A 24,173-nucleotide genomic window follows, 5' to 3' on the forward strand; every position below is an offset into this window, starting at 1 on the left:
GAAGCTACACTGCCCCTTAGGACTCAACCTTGAAAGTCACGCAGTGTCACCCCCTCTACCTTCAGTTGAATCAAGCAAATCGCTAGAGCCTGTGTATTCTCCGGGGGTGAGGATGGGATGATGAAGTGTTGGATACGCTGCCCTTCCAATTTCTCCTTACTTCTAGAAACAATCCCTGGGTCCAAAGATGCTACAAGTGCTCTGGATGAGAAGATGCCAGGGCCTCAAATGCAGGTCTCAGGGGTCTTTGGGGACTAAGGCATTTCCTAGCTTGGGCTGCCTGGTGACATCAATGACCAAGCAGCCAAGGGTCACCTTAGCCTACCCATCAGAGAGAATAGACCCCCCACCCCCCAACCTGAATCTTGGCTTTTACATGGTGGGTCTTGACAAGTCTTATAAACCTCCTTTCGTCCTTTGAGCCCAAATGCCTACCTCTCTTCACCCAACTTCTACTGGGGTGGATATGGAGGGCTAGGGCCAGCAAGGAGACAAGTGTAGCTGCCCAGGGGGAGAGTCAGGGAGGGCCTCATTGAGGAGGAGACATTTGTGCTGCTCCTTAAAGATGAATTGGTGAGGGCATTCTAGAAGTAGAAACTGAAGTTGAGTCTAGAGGGGTGGTGAGGAAATCCAATAGGAAAGCCAGTTGGGAACTGACCTCTTAGGCTGACCTGAATTTATAGGCTCTGTACACCATGCCCAGTTTGGTCTCCAGGTCATGGTTGGCGGGAAAGGTAGAAAGAGATTGAGTTGCAAAGTAGAGTATCCTCAGGGTGAAGGTCTTGTGGGGACTCAAAACTTTTGTGAATTTGGTAGAATCCAGGACACCTGAGCCCTATAGATCCAGAGAATGGACATTCTTGACTCTCTTGCCAACTACATCCATACCTCATTGATGGGTAAACCAAAAAGCAAGGTTATTAATTTGCAAGAGTGAGAAGTACCACTTTCCGGTGGCAGAACAGTTGAGACCTCATCCAGGACACCCCCTATCTGGTGCCAAGGTCCTGGGGAGCCAGGTTGGTGGTCTGAAGTTGGCTGCAGAAGAATTCAAACCACGGGAGGTGGATATTGTATGGGACAATTCATTGGTTCTAGGCTTTGCCTGCTGCAGCCAGAGTAAAGAGCTCCCTACTGCCTAGGGCCCAGGTCATTGGGGGACACACCTGTTTTCTGACTCACTCCCCCCTTGTCACATTATTTTATTATGCTTGTGTCAAAGAGGCTGTCTGGCTGTTCCCGGGCCTGGAGGGCCTGCTATCTCCTCCATTAGGTGTTGACTGAATTAGCCGGACCTCAGCTTTCTCAAGGGTTCCACTGCTGGAGCTTTCAGGACGATTATGATTAGGGACGTGCGTCATCAGGCCTGTTTTAGGAAGACAGTTTAGGCTGTGAGCCTGGTGGAGAGGCTGGTGACCAGCGTCTTTGCTACCACAGTGGTGCCAAGAGTGAGGTTTGACCTCGGTGGGTGGGGGAAGGGCCCTCTGCAAGGCCGGCTGAGCCCTTCCCCACCTGGGAGTCTGAGAGCGAGCCCTTCTCTCCCAGTTCCCAGGCGCTGGCAGGAGCAGAGCCAGCATAGGGGCAGGAGCTGGAGGGAGTGAAACCTGCTTTGTTTCTCCCCGGCTTTCAGCCTCTCCTCCTGGGATCCAGTCCAGATTCAGTTCCTGGGAACCTGGCAAGCACCTGGCTCTCTGGAAACAATTCTCCTACAGTTCCCTTGGGACCTCGGACAGGCTGGGCACCACCTCTCCTGAGCCACGTGCGGGGCCTGAACAGAAATAACGGTACTGAGAGCGGCTGCTCCTGGGAGGCCCGGCTCAGCCCCGCTTCCACTCCCCGACCTGGGGGCCATGGGGCTCCTTGAGGGTGGAACGCACGAGAAGAGGTGGGCCTCGCTCCCCGGTGGATGCGAGAAGACTGAACAGTTGGGGAAGTTAGGGTTCACTTGCACAATTTGTGCCTTTCCTAATACTGAGGATTCCGTCTTCCATCGCTGCCGTTGTTACCCCTCGGGGATATGCTCGTGGGCAGGGGGCAGGGCCGGCTGAGAAGGCCAAGGCCCCCGTAGGACAGGACGGCTCTGGGCAAGTTTCTGGATCCTGGCTCCCACTGATGGCCGTCTGACCTCGCTAGGAGCCAGCAGGTCTGGGTCCATAGCCCAGCTCTGCTGCTCACATGCTGTGTGACTCTGGGCAAGTTACTTGAGTTTTCTGTCCTTCAGTTTCCTCATCCATAAAATAGAAAGGAATAATAACCGTGCCTCTCTCGATGGCTTGTGAAGATTCCAGGAGTTAGTGCTTAGGTTGTAGGACAGCTCTGGCAGATAGGAAACAGGACATAAGCATTGACTGTTAGGTCTGTTTTGTTATTATCATCCTAGGGAATCCAGAGGCCTATCTTCCAAGTACAGAAGCTGTTCCTGCCCACACGGCCTCTCCAGGGGTCTTCTGCTCCCAGCTGAAGGCCTCGAGTCCAGAGTGGGCTCCCTGATGTCCTTGCTGGCTTGTCTTCATGGGTATCTCAGTGGTCACTGGTCCTTCCTCTTCAGACTCATCCTGCCCAAGGCCAGGCTCACTCTGTCTTCCAAGAAACACTCCTGTTGAATCTTGTTGATAGGTTTGGCAGATAACACACAAGATGCCTTGTATCATAAGAAAGTAATTTTTAATATAAGTCTGTCCCATGCACTATTTGGGGTATACTCTCCAAAATATTATTCATTTATCTGAAGTTCAAGTTTCACTGGGTATCCTGTGTTCTTATTTGCTAACTCCGGCAGTCCTGGGAGGCCCCAGAACTAAGGGGTCTCATGTTTGGAACAAGGAGTCAGTGTGTGTGTGTGGGAAGGGGGAGTGTCAGGACTGGGTCCTTTCCTCATACTGGGAGACTGGAGGTGCTCCCACACTGGCTGTTGTGACCTCGTCGGTGGTCTGGGACCCCAAGTGCCTGTCAGGCTCCTGACGGCTCGAGCAGCAGGCGTCTTGTGCAGATGGAGCGCTGTGTCCTCGGTGTGGTTTGACAAAGGTCAGACCCAGGCAGGAGCCCAGTGGTTCCACCCCACTGTCGGCGAGGGAAATGGGGGGTGGGGGCTGGAAAGGGCTCCCTGCACTGTTTCTAACGTCGGTGGGGCGACAGTATTCACTCGGCACATGGAGAAGTTTCCTTTGGAATTAAATAGGGGCGTGACTTTGACAGGGGAAACCTCACTCAGGCCTAAAGAATGTGCTGGGAAGTTCTGAGTGTGGGGCTGGCCGGCTCTGCAGGCTGGCAGCAAGACAGGATCCCTGGAGGAGGAAACAGGCTTTTGTCTGGAACACCCTGTCTCCAGCCCTGAAGACACTGGGTGGTGTGAAGGCTGGTACGGGGAGGCAGCTGTCAGAGGAGCCCGGGCTGGGTGGTGGTGGGGCAGGGACCAGCAGTGGGGGGAGGGGCAGGAGGAGAGCGAGAGCTCCAGGACTATTTCCCAAAGGCTCCATGGCACTAAAGGGTCCAGAGAGGGTGTTCTCCATACCTGGTGTGCCAGCCCAGCTCAGGGGTTGGGGTGGCTGGGCACATTCCTCTTTCATGGGCTGGGTGGCCTGGGGAAGGAAGAATTGGCGGGAAGGACCCCAGGGGACCCGGGCTGCCGCAGACATCAGATACTGGCTCCTGCCTGGGTTTTTCCAAAGGGCAAGCTCTGCTTCGTGGGTCGGGCCAGAACTCCTAGTGAGGTTTGGGGCCCCCACCTGTCCCGAGCTGGCTGAAAGTTTCCAGTACAGGATCCAGGAGGGGGGGTGCCCTGCTGTGTTCGAGACAAATGTGCATTTTACACGTTCCTGCGACTGGCCTGATTTTAAGGTCAAAAAAAGGCAGAGGAAGGGGAAAATCGGACTTGGAAATCTCGTGGAATGAAGGGGAGGCTCCCTGCTGCTTTCTCTCAGCACGTCTCCTAGCCTCGTGCCCGGGCCCAGCCTCGGGGTCCCTGCCCTCCTGCAGAAGCAGCACCTGGGCCCCCAGCAGGCCTGCGCCCCGGGGTCTGACCCGTCTCCGTAGAGCACTGGGTTGGCCTTGAGCTCTGGCCTTGCCACTTCTTCTTCATGACGCTGATGAGTCCCTGCCACGGTTCTCGTGTCTATGACATGGGGCTTGTCTCGTTCGGTTTAGAAAGCAGTGAGGATAGATCGTGGGTGCCAGGGGTGCCTAGCGTCCATGGGTGATTGTGTCGTTTTCCCTTGCACACCTCCTATCATCCTTGGTCAGATGTTAAGTCCTGGGCCTCCTTGTAGTTGTGCGTGACTGTCCTCCTCCCACCTCGCCCCACAGCGGCGGGCTCCAGGTGAAGCAGGAAGAACTCTGTGGGGGTGTGCGAGGGACCCTGGCTGTGGCCTCGCACTCTGGGCCCTTTCAGTAGAGACGGTATTCCGTCTAATAGGACGAAATCAGTCGGTGAAGCGTCTGCCTTCCGCTCAGGTCGTGATTCCAGGGTTCTGGGATCGAGTTCCGCCTTGGGCTCCCTGCTCAGCGGGGAGCCTGCTTCTCCCTCTGCCGGTCACTCCCCCTGCTTGTGCTCGCTCTCTCTGACAAATGAATAAATAAAATCTTAAAAAAAAAAAAAAAAAAAGGACCGAATCCATGGGTTCAAGCTTAAGCTCAGAAAGTTGTTCCGGCCTTTCCACGGGCACCACTAAGCTTCTGCAGGGAGGTGAGCCCTGCAGATAGAGGTGTGCCCTGGGGGCTAAGTCCTGGGGGCAGGTGCTGTTGTAAGCACAGGTACAGATAAGGAGACTGAGGCACAGAGAGGCTCAGTCATTTGCCTGAGATCACCCAGCTTGTAAGTGAACCCATATTCAAGCCCAGGTGTGTGCCCCAAACCTGTGTCTGTCCGTCATGCTGCTCCAGGTACGCTTGGCACCAGGGGCCCATCAGAGGGTGGAAGAAACCAGAGAAAGCCAGCAGTGTGGCGAGTGCACGGACAGGGCTGGAGAGGGTGGCAGGCGCCCCACGTGGGGACAGCTCTCCTGGGTGCCCAGGGCCTTCTCAGGTGGGCACCCCTCAGTCCTGGGCAAATCAGGACGACTGTTCCCCACAGTCTGCTTTTCTCTGTGGGAACATCTCGGCTCAGGAGGTGCAGAAGACAGAGAATAGCCCTATGTGTGGGAAGGACATTGTTTATCTCACAGATTGTATCATCTGTCATCTTGGGATCCTTCAGGGGCACGGCCACCCCATGCTCGGGGCCAGGATATGACCGTCCGTCCAAACCTCAATAACCAGAGAATGGGCCTGGAGTACCAGAGCCTAGAACTTTCTGGTTGATGGGGCGGCTCTGCCGGGAAACCATGTTCTGGTCCCTGAGACTCAACATCCATCAGAAGGTGCCAGGGCCTCCCCACTGGCCTCCTCTCTGTCTCCTCAGGGTGATGCTGAAGCTCGGGACTAGGGGCTGAATGTGGTGGGAGATCCCAGAGGAGAGCCATGGCTTGCTGGGGGTGGGGGCAGGGCCAGTATTCGATTCCTGAGGCAACAAAGACTCAGGCTGGATGACTCATGTGTTTTCTCTGAATAGTTCTGGAGGCTCGGAGTCCAGAATCCAGGTGCTGGCAGGGGTGGTTGCTTCTGAGAGCTGTGAGGGAAGGACACATGCAGGCCTTTCTCCTTGGCTTGTAGATGGCTGTCTTCGCTCTGTCTTCACATCATCCTTCCTCCCCATGTACCTGTGCCCAAATTTCCCTTTTAATAGACACCACACCCATTCTAATAACCTCAGCTTAGTAATTCATCTACAATAATCCTATTTCCAATAGGGTCACTGAGGTCCTGGGGGTTAGGTCTTCAACATATGGATTGCAAGGCATAAATTCAACCCACACTGGGCATGTGGCGGCAGCGAGTGTGGTAGGAAGAGTGATCCTTGGCGTGGGGTTGGGGGGCAGTCTGAGGGACTTGGGTTTACATCTTAGCGTCTCAGACTCCCTCAGTGACCTTGGGCTCCGAGCCTCCTTCTCTGCAAAGTGGAGATTGAAAGAGTTCCTCTGTTCGTTCCTCCCTTATCCTTCTAGTAAATGGCAGCTGTGCGCAAGCGCGTGCAGGGGGACATGTAGTGGGCGCGGTGCAGATCAGGGGACCCACTAAAGCTCAAGCAAGTGCAGACATACAGTAGGTGCTCTCTGAATGTCCACTGCTGCCCTCTCCCCTCCTCCAGCCGCAGCATGCAGAGCTCGGAGGGCAAGCGAGTTTCAGTTGGTGGAGGCCCCCTGGGCCTCCATTTCATATGTCCTATCCAGAGCCTTGGGCTTGAGTGAACACCATGGATGGCCCTGGCCCAGGCAGGGTCCACCCAGGTGGCCTCCTTCGTGGGGCCTCACGAGAATGAGACAGCCCGGGGCTCCCAAGGAGTGTGGGCAGTGCCTCGGCCAGCATGACAAAGCCCAGTGTGGGAGCACGAGTGTGCCGCTTGCTCCGCACGGATGCCCAGGGAATCCTTCCAGGGCTCATGTGCTACGTTCTCCCCACTGTTCTGGGCTCCTCTGATGAACTCTGAACTGGAAAATCAAAGATGCAGAACAGCACCATTGCCATTTTCCACTATTTCATGACTGTGTCAGAGCCCCAGGGCTGTTTCCAGGCCCCGCAATCCTGCCAGATCGCCAGCCCCACCTCGCACAGCTCTGAATGGAGCCCCGCAGGGCCTCTGGCCAGAGCTTTCTAAATATAGCTTCCTCCTCCTCCAGACAACAAAGAACAGATCCTCTGAATGGCTTCCGTCCTGACTGGCCTCTAGGCTGTTTGTCAGACTTCCCCAGCAGGGTGGAGGGAGGAGCTGCACGAGCAGGGAGCGGCCAGGACTGGAGAGGAGGCCTGAAGCCTGGTCCTGAGGGACACTGAGGCCCTGATGCCCAGGGGCCATGGCCTTGGCCCTGTGTTCCTACCTCTTGCCACTGGGACTGTGTGGGGTCTGCAGCCCTGTCCCAGGCAGGCTCTGCTAAGCTGTGACCGAGGGACAGGAGACTAGGCTGTGCCGAAGGAGGAGAAAAATGATGATCTTCTCAGGAGATGGGAAGAGCCCGCCTTTAGGGTTGAACCCCCGACTCCACCTCGAAGCTGGGTGATGGCAGATCCTTCACTTTATACCTTAGTTCCTCATCAGGGAGGTGAGGGTGAAAGCCCCTGGGGAAGGGATTAGGGAGAACGTGTGCCTCGGGGCATCCGTGCCGAGGCTGTGTCAGGACGCCATGGGTCGCCGTGTGGCTCTCCAGGATGGGCATGCAGTCTGGCGTCTCATCCCCGGTGACCCCTGCCAGTCTGCACTGGGCTGTGTCTTTAGTTTTGCCTCGGTGTAGTATGGGGTCCCTCTTCCCAGGCCTCATGGTCTCCGAGGCCCTTTAGAGAGGGAAGCAGCCATTCTGGGCCCAGCTGGGTTCCGAGGCCCCTGTGAAACACCAGCCCAGATGGGAGCAGGTAAGAAAAGCTGGAACTACTGAGCAGAGCAAAATCCTGGCTTTCTCAGCTCTGGGCCTGGCTCTGCTTGGGAGGCACCAACCCATGTCCCCCCAGCCCCGCCTACTCCGTTCTGTTTACGGTAGGAGGATCTGACCTGTCCCCCAGGTCTCTAACACCAGGAAAGGTAGGACCTTGTCTCCTGCGATTAAGGAGTGTCCAGAGGAGACCCAACACTAACAGCCTGGTCGTATGGAAGCCCGCTCCTCCTACAGGGAGAGGCCACGCTGCTCCAGGAACTTTACTCCAGTTGGGTGTACAGGCCACTGCCCATCGATCTGATAGATCTCTGGATAGAGATCAGTCAGGACTAGATGTGAAATCCCTGCGTGTGGCGAGGGATAGAGACAGAGCTGCCGGTGCAGATGTCAGCCCCTTTAGACAGCCCTTCTGCTGGTAAGCCGGTCCCCGGCAGGGCTGCTCCGTGGGGATAAGGCTTTCTCTTGCTACGGCCCCCGTCCACCAACAGCGCTCTGAAGTCCATCCTGTTAGTGCCCTCATTTTTTTTTTTTTTTTTTTAAGAGAAAGCATGAGCCAGGGTGGGAGGGGGTGGGCAAAGGGAGAAGGAGAGAGAATCTTAAGCAGTCTCCATGCTAGGCTCGATCCAGGGCTCGATTGCCCGACCCTGAGATCATGACCTGAGCCAAAATCAAGAGTTGGACGCTTAACCAGCGGAGCCCCCCACCCCAGGCGCCGCCGCCCTCATTTTCCAAAGAGGCTGAATCAGTATATCCCAAGGTCACACAGCTATTAAGTAACAAAGCCAGGATTCGAAGTTTGTGCTCGTTGGGGCCTCTGTGGTTTCTTGACACCTTTCAGTTCCAGAGTTTCTAGTGATGACGGTTCTTACAGAACAGTTGTAGGGGCTACTGAGGGGACACATCCACAACAAACAGGCTGGCCTACGATTAGAAAAAAAGCCCCGGGCTTTCTCCAGGGACAGTCATGCGGAGCTGACTGACGTCCCTGAGCTCCAATAGTCAGCAAAAACATGTGAGCAGGGGCACCTGGGTGGCTCAGTGGGTTAAGCCTCTGCCTTTGCTTCAGGTCATGATCTCAGGGTCCTGGGATCGAGGCCCGCATCGGGCTCTCTGCTTGGCGGGGAGCCTGCTTCTCCCCCTCTCTCTGCCTGCCTCTCTGCCTACTTGTGATCTCTCTCTCTGTCAAGTAAATTTAAACAAACAAAAAAAACTTAAAAAAACCCAAACATGTCAGCAGAGGAGACCAAGGGTTTTAGCTTACTCTGGGACTTTTCAAAAGTGTTTGGCAAGGTTCCGTGCCAAAAATGTTCTCATACCTAAAAGAAACTGAATGGCTTCACTGGGGCTTTGCAGGGAATGCTTTGTCATGAGGGGAAGGAAGAAATCCCAAAGGATGAATGTGCCCTCCTCGTGATGGAGAATGGTAAACAGCAGTGCCTCGCAGGGATTGGTGCCTAAGGGTCTTAGCACCTATTTTTTAAATTTAAGATCTGGAAAAGGAAGCATATAGTGAAAATACCAATGTTTATAGGATTCTTGGGAAATGAGAAGCCAAATTAATGGAAGGTGTAGTTTTTTTTTTGCTCGGGTTCCCAAATCCTTGCTAATGATCAGCATTTTGTTAGCCAGATTGCCATGGTAACTTACAAGTGGTTTCATCTATCCCACACTTAACTCTCGTGTGCCCCCTAGACGCCAGGCACTGTGCTGGGCACAGACACAGATCACACAGAGTCACCCTGCTTTACACAAGTGGAAGTCTCTTGGTCGTCCACTTGCTTGTTTTACTTACTGAGGTACTGTAAACAGTACACTGTAAACAGTACACTGTAAAGAACTTCTTCATTTTTTTTTTTTATGTCTGCCCATGGCATTTCTCTGGGAAGTGACCATGTATATACATTTAATCTGTTCCCTCTTGTTGGGCCTTTGCACAATTTCTGGATTCCAGTAAAACAACAATATAGCCTTAAACATATCTGTACTCTGATATTTGCCCATCTGGACAAGTGTCACCTGGAAGGGAAACGACAGGGTCAAAGGAGACACAGATTTAAATTTTTGGGTAGATACTGATGAATTGCCTACAAAAACATCTTGTTCAGTTTTCATTACCCCCAAAGCATGTGGCAATGCCTCTTTCCTCAAGTCCCTACCAATACTGGATATTATATTAAGTGTCCTCGTGCTGCTATAACAAGCTACCATGAATTTAGTGGCTTTAAAACAATACAAATTGATCATCTTACAGTTCTGGAGGTCAGAAGTCCAACGCGGGTCTTCACTGGGCTGAAATCTGAAACGAGAGTGTCAGTAGGACACTCCTCCTAAAGGCTCCAGGAGATATTCTTCCTTAGCCCGTGGCCCCTCCCACCTTCAAAACCGACAAAGTCTGAGGGCGCCTGGGTGGCTCAGCTGAAACTCTTGGTTTCAGCTCAGGTCATGATCTCGGAGTTGTGAGGGTGAGCCCCATGGCAGCCTCTGTGCTCAGCGAGGAGTCTGCTTGAGATCCTCTCGACCTCGCCCTCTGCCCCTCCCCCACTCCTGTGCACGCATGCATGTGTGCACTCTCTGTCTCAAAAAAATAAGTTTTTTTTTTAAAGATATTATTTATTTATTTGACAGACAGAGATCACAAGTAGGCAGGGAGGCACGCTCCTGCTGAGCAGAGAGCCCGATGCGGGGCTTGATCCCAGGACCCTGGGATCACGACCCGATCCGAAGGCAGAGGCTTTAACCCACTGAGCCACCCAGGCACCCCTCAAATAAATAACTCTTTAAAAAAAACCAAAACCAGGGAAACCAGGAGTCTCTCTGACACTGCCTCTTCTGCACCCCCTCCCAATTTCAGAGCCTCTTGCAATTACACTGGGCTCACCTGGATAACTAGGATTCTCTCCTTATCATCAGGGCAGCTGACTAGCATCTTGACTTCTGTGACCTGAATTTCCCCCTACCTTGTAGCCTGATGCGTCCACGGGGCCCGGGAGTAGGATGTGGACATTCTGGGGGTGGGGCACTTCTCTGCCCACTCCAGATGGTATTAAGCTTTTTTACTGGTGTCCTCTCTACATGAAAACAGGGTATCCTGCTCTTTTAAGTTGCATTTTGTCAATTATTTGTGAGGTTAAACATCTTTTTCTGTGTGAAGAGGCTGAATGGTTTCTATTATCATAAGTTGTCTGTTCAAGTCTTTTGTCTCCTTTTCTATTAGATTGCCTTTTTGTTGTTGTTTTCAGTTGAGTTATAAATTCTTGAGGGCAAGGACTTCTTCATATTCATGTTTACATCTGAGTGCTTGAAGATATGGCCAGATTCAGAGAAACTCCTCAGTGTCCTCTGGCCCTCCCTCCATCCCTCCCACCCCATGCTCTTGCTTTTCTGCTTTGGAAGAAGTGTCTGGACCTGGATTCTCCCAGCTGAACTGGCTGACTTGAGTGTGTCCAGAGGGCGTGATGGTCCTGTGGCTTGCTTACTGCACCATGGACTTCTCAAGCCATGATGGGCTCTGGAGTCAGACTGAGGGTGCCTCCCTCTGCCCCTGGCTGAGCATTTTCAGGTTGCTGGTATGGCAACAAGACAAGCATTCACCCCTCCTTTTGAGAGGAAGTGCCCCTCTCGCTGAGCTGCCCCCCCTTGCCGTGTTGAGGCCATGACAAGACCCACCACCAGGGACCTGTGGAGCAGCCCCAGGGCAGGGGGGCGGGGGGCGGGAGGGATCCGTCTCATGACTCTGCCCAACAGGCTGCAGGGAGAGATAACTTTCTCCTGTCGCTGACCTAGAAATGGAGGCTCAGAGAGGCTAAGGGGCCCCCCAACATGGTATGGCTAGTTTGGGGTATGGGGACTCTTCCCTACACCAGGCCTTCCCGTGGCCTCCCTCTCTCCCCCATTTCTCCAGCCTGATGGGCACCTGGGCTGCAGTGCCCATGCCAGCCGCACCCCTCCCTCCCCCCTGCCGAAGCCAGTAGCTGCCTTTGCCTGGCAGACCCGGACCCGGACCCGGACTCGGAGGAGAGGGGGCTCCAGGGAGCCCTCTACGGCCCTTTCCTTCCTGGTCAACAGCCTGGGCTCCCGCTCCTCCTGAGTAGCCGTCCGGGGGCTGGAACTCATTAGCGTTTATGAACTCCATCTGCTCTGCTTGGAGACAGGCCCCGCGCCTCTGCGCTCCCCGCCCTGGATATGTGTGTGTGTGTGTGTGTGTGTGTGGTGGTCGGAGGGGCGCTGCACACAGATGCCATTGTGTGAACTGGGGCGGCAGCCCGGAGGGCAGACGCCCGGGCGAGCTGTGTGGGCGAGGGCCCCGCCTGGCCGGGAGGGTGCGGAAGCTGAGCAGCGGGAGCCAGCTGGGCTCTGGAGTGAGGGGAGTCTGGAGACCCTCTGGAGCCCCCAGAGCCTGTGGGGCCTGGGATGAAGGGGCTTTGCCCTTCCAGGGCACTGTGGACTCGGCTCCACCGCCCACGGATGACGCCGCTCCCTCCCTCTCCTCAGGAGTGCATCATTGACGAGGACTGCGGGCCCACCAAGTACTGCCAGTTCTCCAGCTTCGAGTACACCTGCCAGCCCTGCCGGGACCCGCAGACAGTGAGTGTGCCCAGAGGCCTCTGCGGCTGCAGCACGGGGGCTCTGGGGGCTGGGCTGCATCCCAGAGAAGAGGACCGGGGGGAGAAGGCCAGCAGTCCCATGGTTTTCAGTTGGGCTTCCAGAAGACTTCGGTGGGGCCCTTAACCATGTCCATGCTGTAAGGGCCTCTCCATGGTGCCCAATGGGGCCAACTCCTAGAGGGACTAGGAAGCATGGGCAGACCCACTGACACCCTCCCCTGCCGCATGGTCCCTAACTTCATGGCCTGCCTCGTGGATGATGGAGGGAGGGAGAGAGGGAAGGCAGAGCCTCACCCCTGTCCCTTCCCCTGGATAGACCCATCCCCAGAGATATAGCCCATGACACTACTCCAGTCCCCACTCCCACCCTCCAGATCTTCCGCTCTGCCCAGAGAAGGCAGAAGGCAGGCTAGGAAGAAGCCAGAGTATGGCCCTAATAGACATTTCACAGGGAAGCACGAAGCCAGGGAAGCAGAAACTCCCTCCACCCAACAGATGTTTTGGACAAAGCTATAAGGGCTCATCAACTTCTCTTGTTCTTTTTCATGAAGAAGACAAGAACAGAGCATGATAAGTGTGGAAAACAGGGCTTCTCATTCCCCTGTCCGGTGCCACCTGTAATTAGGCAGCTGCCGTTGTCCCTTGTGCCTGCCATGTCTGAGCGCCACCACGGGGTCCCAGGCTGCTGTGCAGATTCCCAGCAGTGGCACCCATGGGCCCGCCCCACCCACAAGCCCTCCACACTTGGGCCTTGAGTTAGCTCCCAAATCCGGCTGCTCCCTGCATCTGTGAGCCGGGAGCCACCTTCCATCCTGACCTGGGGAGCTAATAGAAAGGAGACAAGGCACCAGTCTGGGGGAGAGTCTGTAGGACACACTGCGTCCTATGCAAAATCTCAAGTTGTATAGGAAGACCCAGGTGTACAGGGTCCCCCTCAGGTGCTTTTTTCCAGTGTTCTGACCGCTCCCATCTCCCATCTCTGCCTCCGTGACTTCCACTAAGAGTCCCACAAACCAAGCCCTCAGATGCCCCCATGCCACCCCAGTGTGATGAGAGCGTGTGCTTCACACACCCTCCCCCACCGAGGCATACTCATGCTTTTGGGGCTCGGAGCGGGCGCAGGCTGGGGTCTCTCCGGTACAGGAGCCGGCCCGCTAGTGTTTGCCCACCTCTCTGCAGCTCTGTACTCGGGACAGTGAGTGCTGTGGAGACCAGCTGTGCGTCTGGGGTCACTGCACCAAAACAGCCACCAAAGGGGGCAATGGGACCATCTGTGACAACCAGAGGGACTGCCAGCCCGGACTGTGCTGTGCCTTCCAGAGAGGTGGGTGGGCTCTCCACTGGGTATGGGACAAGCCTTGTCCCAGGCTCCACCATACTAAGCTTCCTGGGGCCCCATCCACGCCAAACACAGCTTTTCGGGGTTCCACCTCCTGGGCGGGCCCCCAGATGCCCACTCAGTGTGTGTCCTGGTCCTAGAACCTCTGCCTGAGGCAGGCCCCTACCTGCAGTGGACCATCATGTCTCTCTCTCTCTCTGTCCCCTGTTAACATCTAGAAAATTTAAACTTCCTTCAGGATGCATGAGCCCAGGGCAGGAGGAACACCCCCCGAGGGTGGGATTTGAACAACCCCTCTCCACCCTCTTTCCTGAGGATGGGCTCCTTCTATTCCCATTTCGTTCTCATGGCCGCTCCTGGGGGAGCTTGCTCAGGCACTCTCCCCTCCTGCCGTGTTTCTGAAAACCTCTCCCGTAGCTGCCTCCCCAGCTCAGCCTCTGCCAGCCCCAGCCCACCTGGTCCCTGCGGTCGCAGCCATTTTCCCCAAAGTCAGCTCTCAGTGGGACTCCGCTGGCAGCTGGGGTCGCTCTGTTCTGTCTCATCAGACTCCTCAGTATGCCTTTCAAGGCCTCGGCCAGCTGCAGACTATCTGTCCGCCTTCTCTCTCCAGGGCTCCCGGCCTTTTCCCACCACGCCCAACCCCAGGCCTTTATTGGCCCGGGTCCCAGCCCCGAGGGCCTTTCTTACACTCTCAATTTCTCCAGACCTTTGGCCTTAAAATCCAGCATAAGTCTGCGTCCCCATCCGGTCCTCCCTTACTGGCCCAGCCCTCTGAGGCCGGTCCTGCCATTGTTTCTTCCCATCCCACCTCTTCAGTTTTAATCTCCACTTTGAGGTTGAGGGTGGGTCGGGGCTGCCTCCCGTTTCTCCGCTCCTTTCCGTGGTGTCCTCCCTGCTCGATGCTGGGCACGCAGGGATGACTCTGCCCTGGTCCCAGGTCTGCTGTTTCCTGTGTGCACACCCCTGCCTGTGGAGGGTGAGCTGTGCCATGATCCCGCCAGCCGGCTTCTGGACCTCATCACCTGGGAATTAGAGCCTGATGGAGCTTTGGACCGATGCCCGTGTGCCAGTGGCCTTCTCTGCCAGCCCCACAGGTGAGGCCCTGCCTGCCCTCCCTGTCGGAGGTCAAGAGCAGACCAGGGGCCACCCGGTGGGATCTCAGGAGCGAGGGGTGATGTGGGTTTAGTTTCCCACAGATTTAAGTGGCGGTGACCTTGGGTCATCCAGGTGGAGAGTCTCCCAGCAGTCCTGTCTGTCTGGGGCTCATGAGAAGCTGTGGCTGGGGGTACAGATCTGGAGCTGGTCTCCATGGCGGTTGAAGCCTTATGAGTAGGTGACCCAGGGACGGGGTATAGAGGCAGAAGAGCTGGGGGCTGAGGCGGGAGCCCAGGCCCTTCACAGTGAAGGACAAACTGAGGAAGAGCTGGCAGAGGTGAGTGAGGAGGGAAACCAGGAGAGTGGGCCCCCCAAATGGGGCACTGCTCATAGCGTCCTAGCTGCTGAGAGACCATGAAGCATCTGGGTGTGGCCTCCCTGCCAGCACTACTCTCCCCCGACCCCCCCAGAATCTGGCTGGGCAGACAAGAGGACTCCCCTGGCCCTGCCTCACGAGGCCTGCGGCTCCCCACGGGAGCAGCAGATCTGGCAGGCGGGCTGGTGGCTGAGAGGGGCTATGCACTGCCCTAAGCCCTCGGGCCCCGCAGTGCCCAGGGCCTGCCCCTGAGAGTCTCCAGGACAGGCCTCTGCGGGAGGTGGGGGAGCCGTCCCTCGGAAAGTGACCCTCCCTCAGCAGTCTTTCCTAAGGTGAGATGTGGACAGGGAGGGAAGACCCCGTTGAGGCGTTAGAGGAGATGCAAAGGCGAGCTCAGAGCCAGGGCCCCGTTTTCCAGCACGGCCCCCCCGACGTCGAGGGCCTCCCCCCCACGTCGAGAGCCCCGAGTCAGCTCTCCCCACAGCTGAGCCCAGCCCCTGTGTCGCCCCAGCCATAGTCTGGTGTACGTGTGCCAGCCGGCCTTCCCAGGGAGCCACGCCGACGCCGGAGACAGCCTGGTGCCCAGAGAGGCCCCCGACGAGTACCAGGACGGCAGCTTCATTGAAGAGGTGCGCCAGGAGCTGGAGAACCTGGAGAGGAGCCTGTCCATGGAGATGGCGCTCGGGGAGCCCGGGGCTGCCTCTGAGCTGCTGGAAGGAGAGGAGATTTAGACGGAGGCCTGCTCCGCGCGCGGGTAGACATGCGATAGAAATAGCTAATTTATTTCCCCAGCTGTGTCTTCTAGGTGTGGGCTTACTGGGCTTTTTTCCATGGCCTCTTCCCAGTACATTTTCCCTCTGGCTTAAAACGAGGAGCTGTGCATTTGTCCAGCCCCCTGGACTGTGCGCCGTCCATCGCAGTCCCGGTGCCTGGGGACCAAAGGGGTGTGTGGGAGGGTGGGGGGCTGTTACACTGGTCCAGAGTATGGGCCACTTGGCCTCTGCTGGCTAGCACCTGGCACATTTCCTTTTTTCTACATCACCTTGAGAATTGGAGGAGGGGAGGGGACGGAAAAGGAAGCGGATGTCCCTGTGATGGGTTTTGGGGAAATGTGGACTCTCATACATGTGGAGGAGAGTGCCCTGCTTTGCCAACATAAACCTGGCGAAATGTAACAAAGGAATTTTCCATGTACTTCTTCCCATGGGCACAGGCAAGCTGTGCCTTCCGCCGCTGCGGGTGACGTTTTCTGCTCACTCCATGTCACGTGCGTCCCTGTCCTGTCAGCAGTGTTCCTCGGCTCCTGCCTCTGCGCAAGGGTGGCAGTTTCAGACCCTTCACCCTTCACACAGTCTGGCAGAGAGGGTGGCCGTCTCCCCATTTGTCAGCATCTTGGCGTCTCAGGGACATCAGGTTGCTTGCCGGAGTCACACAGCTAGTGGAGACCAGAGCACGATTGCTCCCAGGTGTGGGTCCATGTGCATGCTTTCCCTGTCCCTCCTTGCCAGCCCAATGCCACTTAAAGTACCCTCTAAAAGGAGGATGGATGGGAATTTTTCTTTTGAGGCGTATCTGGAATTAAGGTCAATCTAGTTCACTGTTAAGATTAAACTTGTACTGTTAGACATAGCATTCTCCCTGGTGTGGGGGTGGTCATTAATTCCAGCGGAGAAACGAATGGTATTGACATTGTCCCCCTATGGCAGTTATGTTAGTGACTTGGAAAGTACATGATTGGTGCAGAATATATACGTTAACTTGCCAGAAACAGTACTTAAGTAATTGTAGGGCCAGGATTATAAATGAAATTTGCAAAATCACTTACCAGCAACTGAAGACCATTATCAACCACATGGAGAGAATTGAACAAAGCAAGGCTCTATGAAATATGGTTGTAATATCCAAGCTGAGAGCGCACTGGACTGTATGCTATTCTGTAAATGATATTTTCAGGTGCCATGGACTGTTTCCATCATGTATTCATCCAGAGTTATTAAATTTTAAAATTGCACATGATTGTATAAGCATGCTTTCTTTGGGTTTTAAATTATGTATAAACACCTATGTTGCATTTAAAAAATCAAGCATAAATCACTTAAACTACTCCTTTGTAGTTTCTTGGATGTCTTTTTTCCTTTTGACTTTGAATAAATAACACTTTTATCCAGAAAAAATAAAATGGAAATGAACAGCAGTTAAAAAAAAAAAAACCACCAAAAAACTCTGCCACATAAGTGAATTTTCCAGACAAATGAAGCACACCTGTTATAGCACCAAAATATTTTAGAAATGATAACCCTTTTTGTCAGGGATTAGTGTTAAGAGTGTGAATACTTTAGTGTCTTCTGAAAGAATGAATGGAATGTATAGGACTCATTAAAAAAAAAAAAAACATTTATTTGAGAGAGAAAGGCCATGAGTAGGGGGAGGGGCAGAGGGAGAAGCAGACTCCCGACTGAGCAGGGAGCCTGATGCAGGGCTTGATGCCAAGCCCCTGGGATCCTGACCTGAGCTGAAGGCAGACACTGAACGACTGAGCCACCCAGGCGCCCCCGACTCTTTTTACTCAAATGCAGTTCTGGACGGTAACATAGATCTTCAGGGGCTGTAATAATAAAACTACTATATATTAAGGTCAGCTGGGTGGCAGGTGACAGAGTAGGCAGTCTACCTATATTACCTCATTTAATCTTCATTGAATCTAGGAGTATTTTCTTCATTTAACAGATGAAAAAAATGGAAGCTCAAAAATATGAAGTGATAGGGCAGCTGGGTGGCTCAGTCACTAAGCGTTTGCCTTTGGCTCAGGTCATGATCCCAGGACCCCTACATGGGGCTCCCTGCTCAGCGGGAAGCCTGCTTCTCCCTCTCCCACTCCCCCTGTTTGTGTTCCCCTCTCACCGTCTGTCAAATAAATAAAATTAAATTTTAAAAAATGAGGTGATAGAGCTAAAAGTCCAACAAAAACACTATCTAGTATAGTCTGCTCAGGATATACTGGTAATTTTAAGATCAAATACAGAGAGCTGTTCTCTATGCAACGTCAAAGTCATCATGACCGTTCTGTATCCTTATTACTCAGCAAGTATTTACTCAGAACCAGGTACTGCGATAGGCTCTGGGGGTGCCAAGGAGATCCAGATAGGGCCCCTAACCTGAATGCATCATCATAGCCTCCCGAGAGAGGCACACTGAACTCAGCACCCACAAACCAGTGAGCCCGGTATCAGAACGGTGTTACGGGAGCCTCAGAGGAGCACGTGGTTTGGGAGAGCTGGCATGGGGATCGGCTCTCACTGCTCACAGGAGTTTATGAGGTAGTCAGAAGGAATAGGAAAGGGCATTCAGAGCCAGGGGCAAGAGGGAGGGAGGGAGGTAGGCAAGAAAAAGGGATGATGTAGAGAAGAAACAGTAATTCACAGAGGCTGGAAGGTAAGGTAAATTTGAACAGGTGTTTGGAGGAGAGGCTTTAAATAGTTTCGTTCCACAAAAATTTTAGAGTTCCTACTGTATGTCAGGCCCTACCTATTAGGTGCCAGGAGACGGTGGTATACGAGAGAAAACTTGGTCCCTCCCTCACGGAATTCGTGGTCAGGTACATCCTGCTCCAGCCCACTTCCGGTGGGAAACTGAATCAGCCCCACACAGCTGGCAGTCACTCGAGAAACAGAACTCCTGCAGAGTCGTATCTCAACAAGTTGGTACTCCTTAAACGGGTCACTCAAGCATTATAAAAGAAGCTGAACACTAAGTATGCCCTCTGTACTGGGGAAAGAGGCAGACTGGGAGCAAAGAGAGGGAGCATGGTCCCCACTTCTGAGGCAAGGTTATAGGGTCCACTAATAATTCTTGGTTTGGTGAGTTCTCCAGCTCTAACCAGTCAGAAGACCTGCTTCTCCAGTGCAGAGTAGCTAGTAAGGGGAGGAAGAGTCGGTCCTGGCACAGGGAAGGGTCAGAGCATTCCTCCCTGATGCTTTTTTGCCCTCCTAGCTTGGCTACTCTGATGGCTGCATTCTTTTCTGAATGGTCACACGTTTTCATGCACTCTTGATTGTTTCTAAAAGCCAGGTTCTGAAAACACTGTATGTAACAAAGTGGTCCTATAGTACCCTCCTTCCCCACAGGACAACACTGAGGATACTCAAGTGTACGCCTGGTCTTGACTGGCCACAAGTTTTATCTGTGCCCTGAACTGCTTTGCAAACCTGATGAAAATATTTTCTAGCCCCTCAGAAAACTATACGTCGTGCACAATTTTGCTTTTTTAAAAGACTTGAATTGGCTTATAAGGCTTCTGACGACTAGTGACCAAAATATTGACTTGTTTTTCAAAAATTAAACAGAACTTAGATGTAATCGTTTTATTTAACAAATTTAAAAAACTGCTACTTAAGATTATCTCCTCTTGGGCGCCTGGGTTAAAGCTTCTGCCTTCAGCTCAGGTTATGATCCCAGGGTCCTGGGATTGAGCCCCGAAGGGAGGGAGCCCTCGGTAGGGAGCCTGCTTCTCTTCCTCTCTCTCTGCCTGCCTCTTTACCTACTTGTGATCTGTCAACTAAATAAAATAAAAATCTTTTAAAAAAAGATTATCCCCTATTCCATATACTTTAGACTATAATTTGTAAGTCACAAGTGCGAAGGAGTTGGTTAGGGCCTTGATGCTAAACAAAGGGACAAAATTCAGAGGAAGAATTTTCCCAACTGGAAAGCAAATACTAGCAAATGAACTAGAATAAACAATTTTATTGTATTCCATGCATTCACAGGTCACTTCCAGATTTAAAAATGCTCTGATTCTGTGCACTCATTTAGCTTAGACTGCACTGTTTTCGCTCTCTCCCTCTCCCCAGGCCTAGACAGGACACAACACCCTTCCTAACAGTGCAGCCTGGCAATGATTTTCTAGCTGTGGCATAGGTTCTTAGCCTCCCTCCCACTGCCCTCATCTTCTCAGAATCTGTAAGTAATTTCCATGCATTCTGAAAGAGACCGTTGAATATTCTAGTGTAGGGCTCCTTCCCTACTTTTATCTCATTGTGATTATTAGCCCTTCGTTACACTTCTTTAGTTTGGCAAGTGGACTTCCAGCCAGCAAGCTTCTGCACAGACCAGCTAGACACAGCATGGCCCTGAAAGCACAAGGTTTTCTTTCTTTGACCAGTACATACCCCTCAACTTCAGCACCTGCCTGATAGGTAGGTACTTGGTTCTCACCTGGTGTGCCTGGCTGACGCAAACCCATCTCTCCCATGGTAGAAGCTCTTCAAAACCTTGGCATGACCTGTGAGGAACAGGGTCACAATTTATTGCATGTGGCTTGTGTCACTGGCCCCACAGTCTGTGCTCTGCCTCTTGGCTGATGGGTCCTCACGGGATTCTCTGAATCTGAGGGAGGTGGGCACACGTTAACTTCCCTCACATAAATTACCATTTTCATCACCACAAATCGAGTTTGAAAAGTTCACCACCCCTTTGCTGAAATTGTTAAAGTGCAACACTGTGTTCTCACTCCATCAGGCACTGAAAAGCAGGAAGCTTTAAATTTTTCTTTACCCTTGGCATTTATAGTCTGTCTGCAATTAGAAGCAGCAACCACAAACACAAAAAGCAGGGCAGAAGGCACAGACCGGGAAGCAGGTGTGAGAAGACTTTTACCATTTCCCACTCTTAAAGGAACATGAAACTAAACCAAACCCAAAGCCCATTTTGTTAACAATCAGCCTCTTCTCCACAGAGAGTGGGTCCTCAAGGGCAGAAACTTCATTTATTAACCCCTATATTCCCAGGAAGTAGGCCTGTATTAGAGCCAAAGGGCTGTTGTGTTACATCAGAAAATCCAAGTGATCTGAAAGACAATGCACCACAAATGCTTCCAAGTTTTTCCTCGGAGAACACCAACTCCACTAGCGCAAACTTGGAACGTACTTCAGTGAAATTTAGCAGAATGCTACACAGTTTACATGGAATAAAAAGCCAGAAAAATATCTTAGGAAAGATTTCCCCCCACCCGTGGATTTCAAGAAACTTTAAAGGTATTGTGGAATTCTCAATTACTATATTCAAACTACAGAGCCAACATCTGCTAATACTATTTTCTATCTTTCTTAAAAGGAAATAAGGTAAAAACCTGATTTTGAAATATTGACAGGATCCTCCAAAGTTAAATATTAACATCTTTTCATCTCTGAGAGCTTTCCTGTAAAGGGACCTTACAGAAATGAGATTATTCAGTACATGTTACAAAATGTTAAAGAAAACAAGTCTGTTCTTAATCCAGATTCTTCATCCACAAAAGTTTAATGACTAAAATAACACAACAGAATGAACAAATGTTTTATTGGCATGTTCATTGTTGTAAACAGCATCTGGCATGAAAAAGTTTTACCAAAACCTTTTTATTGATTTTTATAAATTAGATGGCATTTTCAAAAATTATGTAGAATTGTGTTCATTGAAGTCATATTTAGCAAAGCAAAAACTTGCCAATTCGAATAGACTTTGCAATGAAATCATGTTGACTGCATCAGCCTGTGCCATGACCTGACTTACTAGCGTTTTTTCAACACGATGTTAAGACACTTCTGCAAAGTTAAACTACGTAACTACAAATCAACTCCAAAAATTAAAGTGGGACTTGCAAGGGTTCTAGAAGATTCAAACTTGAAGTAAATCTTCAAAAATAAATGTATAAAGAAAAAAAAAACTGAAGCCACTGAACAGAAAAACCTCATTAACAAGGGCAAATACAATCGTATGGGACCCAGCACTGAGGAACCTCACTGAGGATTACATTTACATAGACTGCTATTCTCCTCAATGTACACAAATGTACATCATGAATGATATGTGAAAAGAATAACCATGGGAAGTAGCTGAACTGCAATTATGGTAACTCAATAGGATCAATTTTATTTACATGCTGAATGAACGAGTGAGACGTATTCTCTACATCCATAACTTAAGTACAATCAATTATAATTACAATATTGCAGCAATTTGAGCTGCTACCTGCTGGGAGCGGTCTACGGGAAACGTTTTGATGTTCCAGAATAATGTTCTTAATACTTTGCAAAAAATGAAATGAAATAAAAACACAACTTCACAATTCTCTCTACTGGGTTATGGCTGGTTCTAAGAATTTCTTTCTTCAGCTCCTGTTTTTGCTGCTTTCCAAAGGTCAACACACGTTGCATTTACTTCCGAATTGTCAATGAGGTAATGTGTGTATCAGTGAAATAAACAGAAAATTCATTCATTCATGGCCTTTGCACAGCTTTTATTATGAAGCTATGAGCATCCTGTTTGAGGCTAGTTTTACTAGCGGCTATGTGCACATTTGTCCGCAATAAAAGAAGTGTATTCATTCCCCTTCCCCCTTTTCTAGTAGCAGGTTTTGCTTTTTGTTTTTTTGTTTTTATTCTTTTGCACATCCCTTTTCACTTTACAGTACTTTTGACTATAGTGCACAACATGATTCCAAGTCAAAACAGTGGCCCATTGGGCACTGAGCTTCTGATTGGTGAAGGGCAGTCCAATCAGTGCTGGTGTCACTGGGTTACCCCTAACCATGTCCAGCCATAATGGCACTACACAGTAGCAGTGAACCATCTAATTAAAACCAAAAATCCCCCAGGGAAAATGCTACACTAGCAGAGTCAGTCTTGAGTCAGATCTTTATTTGGTGCTCCATCCAGATATATTTTTAGTGCTTTCTCTTTCCGAGGTGAGTACGTTACACGATGTCCCGTCTTCTGGAGTCGACTACTTTCTTTTTTCATCAGTTCATTTCTTTGTTCATCTGTTAACTCCATTAATTCTTCTGTTTTATCCCTGTTTAAAATATTAATTACATATTAGGTCAGTACAGCCATCTGCCTTTATTAATTTATGCTTGAATGTTATAATGCTCCTTGGTGAGAAAATGAAATCTGATGGTCACTGGTAAAGTTATCTCATACTAAGATGTCTTGGATTTCAAACATGTTTACTAACATAGCACTTACTTCTAAAAATGGCACAGAATAACTTCCATGCTACTGCTAATGTAATAATAGCTATCACTTACTGAATATTTATGTATAACAGGTACTATGCCAGTTTTAAAAAATGCAATAGTTCTAGTTCTCATACAGTTCTGCAAGGCTGACATCATTGTCACCATTTTACAGATGAGCTAGGTAAATAACAAAGCCTAATCTGAACTCCTAGCTGCCTCAAGCTCCAATGACTATTCTTTTCCCTCTGTATCTGTGCTGGCTCCTACAATAGTCACTTGCTACATGTACCGACCAATTGCTTGAGACCTACTGAAAGTGTAACATGCACTATTTTTAAGACTTACTATAAGAGAAAGGACATAAAACATCTCACGAATGACTTTTTATACCGATTGCATGTAATGATAACATTTTGGACACAGTGGGTTAAAATATTTTATTAAAATTAATTTCAACAGTTTCTTTTTACTTTTTAAAGTGTGGCTACTGGAAAAATTCAAAATGTAATGTGTGGCTCTTATATTAACTACTGATCAGGGCCACTCTATATCATAAACATAGTAAACGTATTTACAGAAAACAAGATACTATGCACAACAAAAAAATGTTACATCACTGGGAATAACAAATACATTGTAAATGTACCTATAAAATATGACTGCACCATCATCACAGATATAAAGAGGCCAGACATTCAGGGTAGAAACTTTAGGATTCCAGTCCAAATCCTGATGAATATCAAGGACAGAAATATCACAGGGAAAAGTTCCTCTACCCTAGGGAAAAAAATGAATGAATGAATAAATCATGCCGTCAGCCATGTTTATTGAGCACCAGTACCCAAATGCAAACATTCTTAGCGCCTTACCTTGGCAAATTCAATATCTTCCAAAGGAATTCCACTGATTTCAGAAAGCTTTAAAAGGAAACACTTTATGAGTTCATTTAAAAAAATAAATTTGCTAAAATAAGTCATCAACTATTTAACCCACAAAGAAATAGCTTGACTTTTTTCCAAGATATAATGTTTAATATAAATTATTAGAAAAGAAGCAGAAAGAGGAGTTGTCTCCCTTCCACCCTGCAAATGCCATATCCCAGAAATACAAATTTAATATATTCCTTCCAGATCCTTTCCTATGCATATATAAACTACATCACATATTTCTAAAATACATAAAATTATATTTATGAAACATCTCTATAGAATAATTTTATAAGACTATTTATAAGAATAGGATACAGAGTAACCTCATTCTCTTCATTAGCTTAATATACTATTTTATTCCCTCCCGATGGACATCA

The 24,173-nt window shown here is 50.7% G+C and overlaps 2 protein-coding genes across 2 annotated transcripts in view; one reads left to right on the forward strand and one right to left on the reverse strand.

The window, feature by feature from the left end:
- Positions 1-16,977, forward strand: part of DKK3 (dickkopf WNT signaling pathway inhibitor 3) — a 43,960-nt gene extending 26,983 nt beyond the window's left edge. Inside the window, exons 4-7 of the mRNA XM_080815697.1 lie at positions 11,949-12,041; positions 13,241-13,385; positions 14,338-14,494; positions 15,383-16,977. Coding sequence (XP_080671823.1) covers positions 11,949-12,041; positions 13,241-13,385; positions 14,338-14,494; positions 15,383-15,602 — 615 coding nt within the window. The 3' untranslated portion in view covers positions 15,603-16,977. The remainder of the gene's footprint in view (positions 1-11,948; positions 12,042-13,240; positions 13,386-14,337; positions 14,495-15,382) is intronic.
- Positions 16,978-22,130: 5,153 nt separating this feature from the next.
- Positions 22,131-24,173, reverse strand: part of USP47 (ubiquitin specific peptidase 47) — a 107,999-nt gene continuing 105,956 nt past the window's right edge. Inside the window, exons 25-27 of the mRNA XM_080816290.1 lie at positions 23,737-23,784; positions 23,514-23,644; positions 22,131-22,701 (exon numbers count right to left, since the gene is read on the reverse strand). Coding sequence (XP_080672416.1) covers positions 22,527-22,701; positions 23,514-23,644; positions 23,737-23,784 — 354 coding nt within the window. The 3' untranslated portion in view covers positions 22,131-22,526. The remainder of the gene's footprint in view (positions 22,702-23,513; positions 23,645-23,736; positions 23,785-24,173) is intronic.

The sequence above is a fragment of the Martes martes genome (assembly GCF_963455335.1).
Source record: "Martes martes genome assembly, chromosome: 10".
Taxonomy (NCBI): domain Eukaryota; kingdom Metazoa; phylum Chordata; class Mammalia; order Carnivora; family Mustelidae; genus Martes; species Martes martes.